This window comes from Phocoena sinus, chromosome 12 (assembly GCF_008692025.1).
Source record: "Phocoena sinus isolate mPhoSin1 chromosome 12, mPhoSin1.pri, whole genome shotgun sequence".
In the NCBI taxonomy this organism is placed as follows: domain Eukaryota; kingdom Metazoa; phylum Chordata; class Mammalia; order Artiodactyla; family Phocoenidae; genus Phocoena; species Phocoena sinus.
Window position 1 is genome coordinate 7,605,547 of NC_045774.1, and position 12,358 is coordinate 7,617,904.

General features: G+C 44.9%; 2 protein-coding genes across 2 annotated transcripts in view; one reads left to right on the plus strand and one right to left on the minus strand.

The window, feature by feature from the left end:
* Nucleotides 1-654: 654 nt before the first annotated feature.
* LOC116763761 (solute carrier family 22 member 1-like) overlaps nt 655-12,358 on the minus strand; it is a 33,900-nt gene continuing 22,196 nt past the window's right edge. Inside the window, 5 exon segments of the mRNA XM_032651871.1 lie at nt 655-852; nt 3,373-3,451; nt 3,454-3,471; nt 4,652-4,764; nt 10,993-11,101. Coding sequence (XP_032507762.1) covers nt 744-852; nt 3,373-3,451; nt 3,454-3,471; nt 4,652-4,764; nt 10,993-11,101 — 428 coding nt within the window. The 3' untranslated portion in view covers nt 655-743.
* Nucleotides 7,571-8,941, plus strand: LOC116763410 (60S ribosomal protein L36a-like). Its single transcript, XM_032651086.1, has 2 exons — nt 7,571-7,575; nt 8,608-8,941. The coding sequence occupies exons 1-2, from the start codon at nt 7,571-7,573 to the stop codon at nt 8,939-8,941; spliced, it is 339 nt and encodes a 112-aa protein (XP_032506977.1).

Here is a 12,358-nt window from a genome sequence, read left to right on the forward strand (position 1 = left end):
AGCTGAAGGATCGTCAGCAACAGGAGACGGAGGGCGAGCTGCAATGTCACGCTCGCCTGACTTTGATGGAACCGACGTTCATATCTTTGAAAGTTCACAACTTGAAGGTTCCTACGTAGAGGACTTACTGTATATCTATTTAAAATTTCTGTGGCTTCCCGGGTGGCGCAGTGGTTGAGAGTCCGCCTGCCGATGCAGGGGACACGGGTTCGTGCCCCGGTCCGGGAAGATCCCACAAGCCACGGAGCGGCTGGGCCCGTGAGCCATGGCCGCTGAGCCTGTGCATCCGGAGCCTGTGCTCCGCAACGGGAGGGGCCACAACAGTAAGAGGCCCGCGTACCACAAAAAAAAAAAAAAAAAACAAGTGCCCTCCAAGAAATCTACATGTTGAAATACTTTTGCCAACACAGGCACCTACAAATACAAAGACATTTTCTTTCAGAGAGTGAATAAAACAATACTTATTCTAGGAAACCAGTTACGGAGGTCTCCTTTATAACAGTATTTAAATTCTATTGGACCTTCCAAATAATTTAGATAATTAAGTACCTGGTAACCACCAACAGCTTTCACTGGAAAGGATAAGTAGATAAAAGACAGCCAGGGCTTTGAGAGACTTAAAACAAAGAAAATAAAACAAAACAAAGCACAGTGTTCTTTAGAACTGATATTGACTTAGGGGCAGGCAAGTAGGAGGAAAAGCTTAGGGCTTCTGAGCAATTCTTCAGAGGATCACTCTGTCCTCATCTCTGCCACCCGGTCCCCAGCGGAGCATCTCTCTCGGGTGCCTGCGAGTTGAATTCTGATGTTTGGACCTGAAGGTAAATCTTGTTTTCTTTGGGCTTTGCTTTCCTGTAGCAATCAAAAATTTAAAATCTAAGTTAAAACACATAATGGGGGACTTTCTTGGTGGCGCAGTGGTTAAGAACTCGCCTGCCAGTGCAGGGGACACAGCTTTGAGCCCTGGTCTGGAAAGATTCCACATGCCGCGGAGCAACAAAGCCCGTGCGCCACAACTACTGAGCCTGCGTACCACAACTACTGAGCCCACGTGCCACAACTACTGAAGCCCGTGCGCCTAGAGCCCGTGCTCCACAGCAAGAGAAGCCACCGCAATGAGAAGCCCACGCACCACAACGAAGAGTAGCCCCCGCTCACCACGACTAGAGAAAGCCTGTGCCCAGCAACAAAGACTTAGTGCAGCCAAAAATAAATAAATTAATTAATTAATTAATTAAAATTAATTCAATAAAATACATAATGGCTTGACTAAGAAACTGTTGCAAAGTTGTACCCAGGAATAAGTCTCAAAAGAAGAGGTGAGAACAAGAACAGCAGGTGACAAAGAAGACAAGGGTCAGCAGAGACCGCCAGTGACCAGTTCTGGTTCTCTGCCTGTTTTGCTATGGCCTGTGTGCTAAGAACAGTTTCTTACATCTTTAAATAGTTTTCGAAAATCAAAAATAAAATATTATTTCTTGACACTTGGAAATGAGATGAAATCTAAATTTCAACATCCATAAATAAAGTTGTGCTGGAACTCACAAACCCATTCGTTTGTGTACTGTCTGTGGCTGCTTCCGTGCTGAAAGGGCAGAACTTAGCAACAGAGACAATGTCCCCGAAGCCAGAAATATTTACTCCCTGGCCCTTTAACAGGAAGAGTTTGCCAACCCTTCACACAGAGCACCTGTTGTGTTGCTGCCTCACTCCATCACCTGACAGTCAACATTCCATTTTGAAGCTGGGGACTTTGAGGGTATCTGTCATTATTTCTTTCATCTGTAGAATGGGTATGCTAATGACAGGAGCTGCCTCGTCATGTTTTGGGAGGATGGAGTGAGAAGGCACCTGAAACTCAGTGAAGCTGACGCACCATGAGCCCTCTGTTAGCTAGAGCTACCACTACTCCCATTCCCTGGCCTTGTTTCCTGGAAAGTAGGGAAGAAGGTGTCATTGAAATGATCTCTCCGGCAATAGACTGTGGCCACTATTTATGGAATTAGGAGAGCGGAGAAAGCAGATAATGAAATAAGTGATGATTATACTTTGTGCAGGGCATTATCAAGAACACAGGGTGAACAGGGAGGTGTTGGGCTCAGAGCAGAAGCCCCTGGCCTCACCTGGCAGGCCAGGAATGGCTATGAAGATGGAGTGAAGGGATAAACACAACATCTTAAAAGATAACAAAGTGCCTATTAACAAATTATAATGAAACATTTTACAATCAGAGAGTCAACCTTAGCTATATATGTCTACGACTTGGGACCAACAAGAAGCTTATTGCCAGCAATTACAAGATGTGTTTACAGTTAAAATAGAGTGTCTGTCCCTTATCAGCACTGAGAAATGCAGATTTCCTCAAAGCGAGGAGCACAGAGGGCCTGAACGGGTATCGACTGTCATTAAAAGTTCAGGTTTCCGGGTTCCCCCATTCATTTACCAAGTCAGAAACCTAGAAGGCCCAGGAGTCTGCATTCTTCTGCATACTAAATTTGAGAGTCACTGAGGAAATCATACCATATGCAAGAAGAATAGAGAGAATCTAAGATTTATTGAATACCTACTATGTGCCAGGCAATGGATTAGTCGCTATCACCTGCTTTATCTCATTGAACTTTCACAGCAACCCTCTCAAGTATTATCGTGGCTATTCTTCAGGTGAGGAAATGAAGGTTATAGGGTTCCATGACATTCCCAAAGTCACTTGGCCAAGTAGGCGACCACCCCTGGGCTGAACCCAGGCCTTAATGAGTCCACGGAGTCTATTCTCTACTTCCCAGGGACACGTGTGTCCTTACTGTGGGATCCAGAGAACCGAGCCTGTAACGACCACATCATCAAATGCTTTGTCTTTCTTCCTTTCCTCTTTTTTTTTTTTTGTGGTACGCGGGCCTCTCACTGTGGTGGCCTCTCCCATTGTGGAGCACAGGCTCCGGACGCACAGGCTCAGCGGCCATGGCTCACAGGCCCAGCCGTTCCCCAGCATGTGGGATCTTCCCGGACCGGGGCACGAACCCGTGTCTCCTGCATCGGCAGGCGGACTCTCAACCACTGCGCCACCAGGGAAGCCCCTTCCTTTCCTTTTTTATGGCTTTAAGGGTAGGACCTGGGACTCCATTGAGCACTTGTCCCCATCATAGGAATGAAAGTTTTAAGTCATTCTTCTTTGTGAAGGAAGTCACTAAGGAATCTGAACCAACAATCGCTAAAAAGACAGAAGATTGATTTAAAAATTGCTTCCAACTCAGAGCTGTTAACTCGGGGGGTGACCTGGGGACCTTGGTGCTCCATGTGGCCAGCATCACAGACAAATCATTCTATCTCACAGTTTAGACCAGACGACTGTCTGCCCCAGCACCCAGGGCTCACCTCCGCAGGTTCTCCGCGTCCTTGATGGTCTCTGGCAAAGCGACTCCCTTGGTCTCCGGAAGAAGCAGCGTCATTCCCCGGCAACTAGCCCCAAAGCCGCTTCAGATGAGACAGATTTCACATGGAGCCGTTAGAGCATGGTCAATACCATTTACATAGATGACAGCTAACTAAAGAGATGCCTAGGTAACACGCATGTGAGGGTCACTTTTAAAAAGTTGGGAACATCTAGAAAATTAAAGCAATAGAATAACTGGGGAAATGGCAGAGTAGAAAAGGGAATATCGTCTTTGTTTTACTTCCACATAAGTATATAGTTCCACAGTAACTGACGTTTAAGTATTAGGGGGATTTATTGATTCAGGTACTTCAAAAACAATATGGGACTCAATTTTGACTAGTTACTATATATACAAAATACTGTATTAATTTAACATAATATAATATAGTATTTGTATATACTAACCATAATTTATATATTATCGTTTATATTCAATAACTATAATATATATTATATATAATAATTTGTTGTAATATATAATAATATGTAATTATATAATACTTTATAACATACATTATATATAAACTATAACATTATATTACAGTTACTATATCTAAATATTATGTTACCATATATACATTTGATATGGAGCCTAGGTGATATGTATGTGGGCAGTGTGGGCCTCTCTTGTTACTCATCACTCCCTGTCGCCCCTCGTGGGTTCGCCTGGGCCCAGGCATGGCAACTCTCTACATGGGCAGCCATTTTGCCCTCCACCGAGTGGCAGGTTTGGGAAGAGGTGGGAGAGTCCCCTCCTCCTTCTCTAACCCAATATAATCAGTAACAAAGCTGATACTAAACTTCGATTCCCATTGTCCCCCTGTGTCTGCTGTCAATTGTTAAGATCTGGAAGCAGAAGAGGGATGATAATCTAGCATCTTCAAACCTCTAGCAATTACATGCTAAATACACAAAAATTTGGAGTCAAATTTGTAAGAAACCAGGAGGCTATGTCAAATATTCTCTCCCATTCTATTCCATAGAATGAATTATTGGACTCCAGAGCCATAGGACATAACCTCTGGCCCCCACCTTCTAGGAACAGCATCTTATCTTCCCCGTGAGGCAAGACAGAGTGAACCAGGAGCCAGTGAAAGAGCAGGAGCCATCCTTCCCTTCTGTACACTCGCTGGGGGGTACCATTTGCTCATCAAATAGTTCTCGAGTATTCACACTGAGCTGGAAACAAGGAATGATAAATGTTTCACGAAATCTTACCAAACAAAACGAGTGGTAAGCCTTGCCAAACCTCCATCAGCCTGAAGACCAGGAAGGGGGTGATGACCCCACCCAAGTCACACAGGGAGGAACACACCATCACTCCAAGGTTCCTGATAAATACAGATAACAAAAAAGATGACATCTCTGTAAATCAATTTTCCAAATGGTAAACTTGTTTTAAAGCAAAACACACCATTCCCGAACCTCCAGGGAGGGGAGAGGGGCTGGAGATGGAGTTAATCACTGATGATTTAATCAATCACACCTACATAATGTGCCGAGAGGGTGGCACACCCCAACTCCACAGGGATAGAAGCCCCTGTGCTCAGGACCCTTCCAGACCTTGCCCTGTGTACCTCTTCATCTGGCTGTTTCTATCCTTTATAATAAACCAGTAAATGTAAGTGCTTCCCTGAGTTCTGTGAGCCATTACAGTAAATTACTGAACTCAAGGAGGGGCTCATGGAATCTGATTTATAGCCAGTGGTCAGAAGTGTAGGTGTACAATGCGGGGCTTGCAACTAGCATCTAAAGTAAGGGCAGTCATGTGGGACGAAGCCTTAACTGTGAAGTCTGCACTAATTCCAGGTAGTTAATGTCAGAATCGGATTGTAAGAATTGTTTGGAGATTGGAGAATTGGTTGGTGTCATTAGAGTTCTTTCTTTCACATAGAGGGACAGGGAAGGATAAAGAGAGGATATTAAGAAATGGAGGACAAAGAAAGCCAGAGGGGAAATGTAAGGAAACTGTCTACTTGAAATGACCTCCCTCTTCATCCCTGACAACAGTCTGCTCTGAAATCTACTCTGTCTTATAGGAATATAGCCACTCTGGCTTTCTTTTTATTAGAGTTCACATGGAATATCTTTTTCCATACTCCTACCTTTAAACTATCTCTGCCCTTAAATTTAAAGTTAGTTTCTTGTAGACAGCATACAGCTGGGTCTTTTTTTTGCCAACCTGATATCATTTTCCTTATCTCTGAAAGACTTTTACATTTCTTGTAGTACAGGTCTGCTTGTGACGAATTTGTTCAGCTTTTATATATCTGAAAAAGGTTTATTTTCCATCCATTTTTTGAAAGTTTATTTTTTGATGAGTCAAGAATTCTAGGTTGACAGTTTTTCTTTCAGTACATCAAAGATGTTGTTCTACCACCTTCTTGTTTGCATTGTTTCCAATGAGAAATCTACTGTCCTTAACATCTTTGTTCCTTTTTCTAATGTCTTTTTTCTCTGACTGCTTTTTAAGGTTTTTGTGATGTGCCTTTCTTGATGTTGTGTGTGTGTGTTCTGGGTTTGTTCTGTTACACGGCATATGCCACTTCAAATTATAAATCCAAGCATTCTTTATATTCAGACATTTTCTTCAAGTTTTTTTTTTTTCTTGAAGTTCTTTTGTTTCATTATTTCAATTATCTTCTGGGGAACATATGTTTAAACATGATCTCTAAACCTTTTAAATTGTGCTTATTTCAATCTTATTTTGCAATTCTTAGGCCTGTCTTGCCTTTACTATATCAGTTCTCCTTTGTAATGCTTTCAAAGTAGTTTTCATTTGTCAAATATTTTAATTTTTCTTTTTGTTTTTTTTCAGCCTGAGCTGACTTCATCTATTGTCTTATCACATAGTCTCCCAAGAACTTGCATCTCTGCTTTACACTCTTTTTTTTTTTTTTTTGGCGGTACGCGGGCCTCTCACTGTTGTGACCTCTCCCATTGTGGGGCACAGGCTCTGGACGCGCAGGCTCAGCGGCCATGGCTCAGGGGCCCAGCCGCTCTGCAGCATGTGGGATCTTCCCGGACCGGGGCACGAACCCGCGTCCCCTGCATCGGCAGGCAGACTCTCAGTCACTGCGCCACCAGGGAAGCCCTACACTCTTACTTTATAGAGATGATTGATTCATTAATATTTTGCATTTAGCTGTAGTATATTTGGCCACACTTTTTATTCGCTTTCTGACAATATTTTTCCCTGTGCATTTTCTTCATTTGCCATTGCTTTTCCTCTTCCTTTCCCCCTTTCATCTCATGATATATTTGTATAGCTCCTGGGCAAGTTACTTTTTAATTTATTCTTCTTTCAGTACTATGATTTCTTTCCGTCTCAGCTATTTAGAAGGATTTGTGGGGAGGGGCACGTTCTAGGCTACTAGAAGTTTTCTTTCTGACCAGGGTTGTCTGTGATTAGATGCTTTGGCCTCTCTTATCCCTAGTCTACAGGGGCTGACAGTACAGGACTTCTCACCCTTCAGGGTCTCTCTCTTCCACCCCACCTCACAGCACACTGCTCCCTCAAAAGTTCCTGAATGTTCTCCCATAGCCTTGCCCTCCCTGGCTCATCTCCAGCCACACAACACCCAGGGGAGGAAGCATATGCCCCCCAGCCCTGCATCCTCCCTGTTATTGCAACAAGGGCTTGTGGGTTAGACCCTTCAATGTACACTTCCTACTTTGGAAAACCACTGGCCTTGTCTCAAATTTGCTGTCACAGTGAGCTTCCCTGGAGTCTTCCAGACCCTCTTAGACTCACTGCATTAGGCAGCCCTTCTTGTTCACTATTGTCTTTCAGGGTCATCCTAGTTTCAAAAATGGCATTTGCATTTTTTTTCTTCTGTTTCTCATTCTTCTAATAGCATTAGTGTGATTTCCAAGAGGAGGAAAAAAAGACACCATTATTTTTTTTTTACAATTTAAGAAAATAAGTCTTAAAAAGAGAGAAAAATTTGATAAGCACACAGACGCTAGACGAAGTGAAGAACTAGGCCCCTTCTTTAAAGGTCATACATCTGTGATACTTCATTCGTTCATTCTACAAGCACCAGGTGACTGGTTAGTATAGCTGTAGAACAGCGTCAGGAGGTACAGGGAGGTATGACATGTAGTTCCTGCTTTCAAGGAGCTCATAATATAGTGATGAGGTAAAAGCAGGGGGATGATTTTCAACACAAGGCATAGCATACTGATGCCAAAAGAATGTTCTTGACAATATATGTTGCAGACAGTTAGAAGGAGGACGCCGTTCAACTCTAAAGCCTCCTATGAATGAGAAGCAGGGTCAAAATGGTTTAACTAGAAACTGTTTGCACTTGAAGTGTTTGTAAAGTAATAATCCCTTTTTTCCAATTTCAATTTGATTCAATTGATTGAAAATATCGAAACTTTCATGACTGCCTTACTTTCGTGTGTGGTGTGTGTGGATCAAGTTTAAGTTATTTCTGAGCACCTGGCCTCCCTTCCTAATTACTGAGAATCCTCATTAAACTGACTCTCTGCACAAACAGTCAAGGGCTCCTTGAGGACATGTCACTTGGCCTTCTTCCACGCAGTGCCAGGCACTCAGAACCTTTGGTAGTTTACATTCTGAGTCAGTCCCCTGGGTCCAGTGGCCATGACAATGGAATTGTTTGGCCCAGCTATTTAGACTCGGCTCAGAACTGCCAGATGTAGGTTTTTCTCTTTCATTTGTCTTCGTCTCTTTGTACTCATTCCAAGCAACCTTTTCCAGATGAGAATATGAGAGAGGGCCTTTTAACGAAGGGATGGGCAGGAGAGAGGAAAGAGTGAATCAGAGTCACCCCTTGTGTCTTCTGGCGTAGGGAGGGGTTTCTGAGAGCTGTCCCGCTGTAAGAGGGGGATATGGGAGCTGGAATATTTCTTAGGCTTCACTGGTCTGATGACATGGGGAGAAGAAACAATTTATATAGAGGAAAAACGAGTTTAAGGAAATCTGCCAAATTCTAACAAAGGTCAGAATTAAAGCTTTAAATAAAGTGGCTAATTACTTTTACAATAAAAATGCTCTTCATTTGGGGCTTCCCTGGTGGCACAGTGGTTGAGAGTCCGCCTGCCGATGCAGGGGACACGGGTTCGTGCCCCGGTCCGGGAAGATCCCACGTGCCACGGAGCGGCTGGGCCCGTGAGCCATGGCCGCTGAGCCTGCGCGTCCGGAGCCTGTGCTCCGCAACGGTGGACATTCCTAAAACCCGCCGGACTTTCTGTAAGAAGTGTGGCAAGCACCAACCCCACAAAGTGACACAGTACAAGAAGGGCAAGGATTCTCTGTATGCCCAGGGAAAGCGGCAGTATGACAGGAAGCAGAGTGGCTATGGTGGGCCGACTGAGCCGATTTTCCGGAAAAAGGCTAAAACTACAAAGAACATTGTACTGAGGCTTGAACGTGTTGAGCGGAACTGCAGATCTAAGAGGATGCTGGCTATTAAGAGATGCAGGCATTTTGAGCTGGGAGGAGATAAGAAGAGAAAGGGCCAAGTGATCCAGTTCTGAGCTTCATGTTTTTTTGTTATGAAGACAATAAAAATTTGAGATTGTTTACTTCGTTTAGTCTCAATTGTTTATTTATTTATTCATTTTGGAAGGGAAATAAACTAGTGCCATCAATAAAATTCTCCCCGGGGAAAAAAAGAAGTCACAATAATACCACCATTTCCAAGAATTACTTGTTTTTTTAAAAGCTGGCGACACCAAGGACTGGTGAGAATGTAGAACGACCAGCTCTCTCACGCGCAGCTGGTGGAACAGAAAATGGTGCGGCCACTTTGAAAAACATTCGGACGGTCTCTCATGAATTTAAACTCACATCCACCACGTGACCCACAAAGCAACAATGATTGCGATTACCAAACACGAAACACACTCATACTACGTCATAACATTGACATTCAGTCCAGGAATCCTCCACCGTAACCGCTCCTTTACTTTGCAGTGAAAACTGATTTGTATACTTTTTGCCTCTGAGTCCTTGTGGGATTTTTTTTTTATTCAAACAGAAAGTCACAAAACTTATAATCACCCTCATCAGTTCACTCAGTCCCACGTAATTATTCACTCCTAAGTTTTTACCTAAGAGAAATGAAGACATATGTCCACTCAAAGACCTGTATGTGAATTCTTATTGGCAGCTGTATCGTAATTACCCCAATCTGGAAAGAGCCCAAACCTCCACGAGCTGGGAAATGGACAGACACATCATGGCACATCTTCCACACACGGGACACTACTCAGCAATAAGAAGGAACGAAGCACTGATACACGCCACAGCGTGGATGGGTCCCGTGATGCCAAGTGAAAGAAGCCAAACACAATAGGCTACACGCTATGTTGTTTCATTTACGTAACATTCCGGAAAAGGCAAAACCACAGGGAGAGAAATCAGACCAGTGGTTGCCAGGTACTGGAGGTGGGAGGGGAGAAGATGGCCCACAAAGGGATATGAGGAAGCATTTGGAGGTGATGGAAATGTCTCTATATTACTTTGACTGTGATGGTGGTGAAACGAGTATAATCAACACTAATCAAACTGTACCTTTCAGGGGGAATTTTGCTCTAAGAAAATTCTACTTCAACAAACCTGACTTTAAACAATGAGTCATCTAGGCCTGTTGCTATGTTTACAGAGTCATCATGGGAAAAGCATCAGCTTCAAGGTCAGAAAGAAGCGGGTTCTTGGTTGCCAAGAGGGTGAGGGGGTGGGGGAAGGATAGACTGGGAGTTTGGGATTAGCAGATGCAAACTATTGTATATAGAATGGATAAACAACAAGGTCCTACTGTAGAGCACAGGGAGCTATATTCAGTATCCTGTGATAGACCATAATGGAGAAGAATGTGAAAAAGAATATATATATTATGCATAACTGAATCACTTTGCTGTACAGCAGAAATTAACACAACATTGTAAATATACTTCAATGAAAGAAAGAGAGAGAGAGAAAGGAAGGAATAAAGGGGGGAAGGAAGGAAGGAAGGAAGGAAGGAAGGGGGAGGGAGAGAAAGAAAGAAAGTGGGTTCTTGTCTGGGCCCTGCCACTTTCTAGCTGTGTGACTCTTGGAAGGTCTCTTTCTCTTTGTAAACCTCAGTTTTCTCATATGTAAAATGGGTATCACAATGATATTATAGGATGAGCCGCAGCCCACGTCTGGCAATGCTCTGTATGTCACTGTACAAATATGAACTGCTCTGAAGCAAGTTATGTCCAGAGGTGTCAGTGGAGCTGCGGAAGTTTAGACAACTGGTCGGCGCTAAGGACAGGGTTGCACCTCAGCCTCCCACGCGCCGCCCAGGGCTCTCTCCTCTGTGCCAGACGCCTTTTCTCTTGCACTTGCCCTCCGTACAGGGCACGATGCGACCCTTAGTCCACTGAACCTGTGCATTTCACCTTCTCTACCAGATTAGGCGAGGGCCCTGTCTTTGACGCCTAGCCCCTATCTCATTGTCAAACAATCCACCCTTGGGGCATCTTGGCAGATGGTCCTCACCGAGCTTGGCTGGCCCACAGCTCTGCCAGCGGCCACCCAGCCCACACCACCGTGCACTCACCTGAGGAACGTAGGGTACAACTCAGCATTCACCAGGCACACCATCTGGAACGCGAGGGTGATTCCCATTCGGCCAACACAAGCTACCACGATACTCAACCAGTGCAGATCTGGAGAAGAAACACACAGAGGGCATAGAGAGCAAGTGAGGACCGTGCCCGTGGAGTTGCCTCAGAGCTGGAAGGACCGAAAGATTGTCTTATCTGACCCCTCCATTGTGGATACGTAAGCTGAGTCATGAAAGGTTTCGGGACTGATGATGACGCATGAGGGGAGGCCCCGCTGGGGCAGAGGGACGATGTGCCTTTTCGAATCTCAGCTCGGCCTCCCGTCAGCGGTGGGACCTGGCAAATGCTTTACTTCTTCTTCTTTTTTTTTTTAATCAATTAATTTATTTATATTTTGGCTGTGTTGGGTAGTTGTGGCACGCAGGCTCAGTAGCTGTGGCTCACGGGCTTAGTTGCTCTGCGGCACGTGGGATCTTCCCGGACCAGGGATCGAACCCGTGTCCCCTGCATTGACAGGCGGATTCTTAACCACTGCGCCACCAGGGAAGCCCACGATTTACTTCTTCATGCTTCAGTCTCCTCAGTTGTAAAATGGGAATAATTTTACCCAGCTTATAAGTTGTTGTGAGATTTAGAGATAATACGTGTCAGATGTGCACCGTGACCACTCCATCAGTGTTTGCTTTTTAATTATCGGGATACTGTGGTGCTGGCACGGTGCCTGAAACGTAATAGGTCGTCAACAGCATGGTTCTCTCGGGCAGACGTCCTGGGGCTGGTAGACCAGATTTCTCATCCTCAGTCTAGTGTTCATTTCCCAACACATTTTTTAACCCAAACACCTTTCAGAACAGTCTGAGAACATGAGGAAAGCGAACCGTCATCTCCTCCCAGGAGACTGCTCTCGGTTCTTGATTAGCTGGAGGTACAGGACAGCCCTCTCCTTCCTGGGGCGCCATCAAAGCAGCAGGCACCATCATCTACTTCACCTGGTTGGTAGGTGTTTACCCGAACCCTAAACCACCAGTGGCTCCTGAGACAGGCCAGCTCACCAACAAAGCCTCTGGGGTCACAGAGAGCGTGTCATCTTGGCCCTTGTCCCACGAGCCAGCTACCCATGGAAGGCATGCTTCCTTCACTCTGCCAGCATGAGGCTCCCGGGAGAGCGGACCCGGCGGCGCTAGGACCCAGATGGCCCAGGGCCATCATAGTCTCTCCAAGGTCTCAGCTGCCCTCCGCCTGGTGGAGAACCCAAGCCAAGCCTTAGTTAGGGACCACACCTCCCAGCTCCACAAAAGATAGAAGATAAAGGAATTCACTCAGATATCTAGAGGGGGGCCCTTGTCACAAATTCTGTGG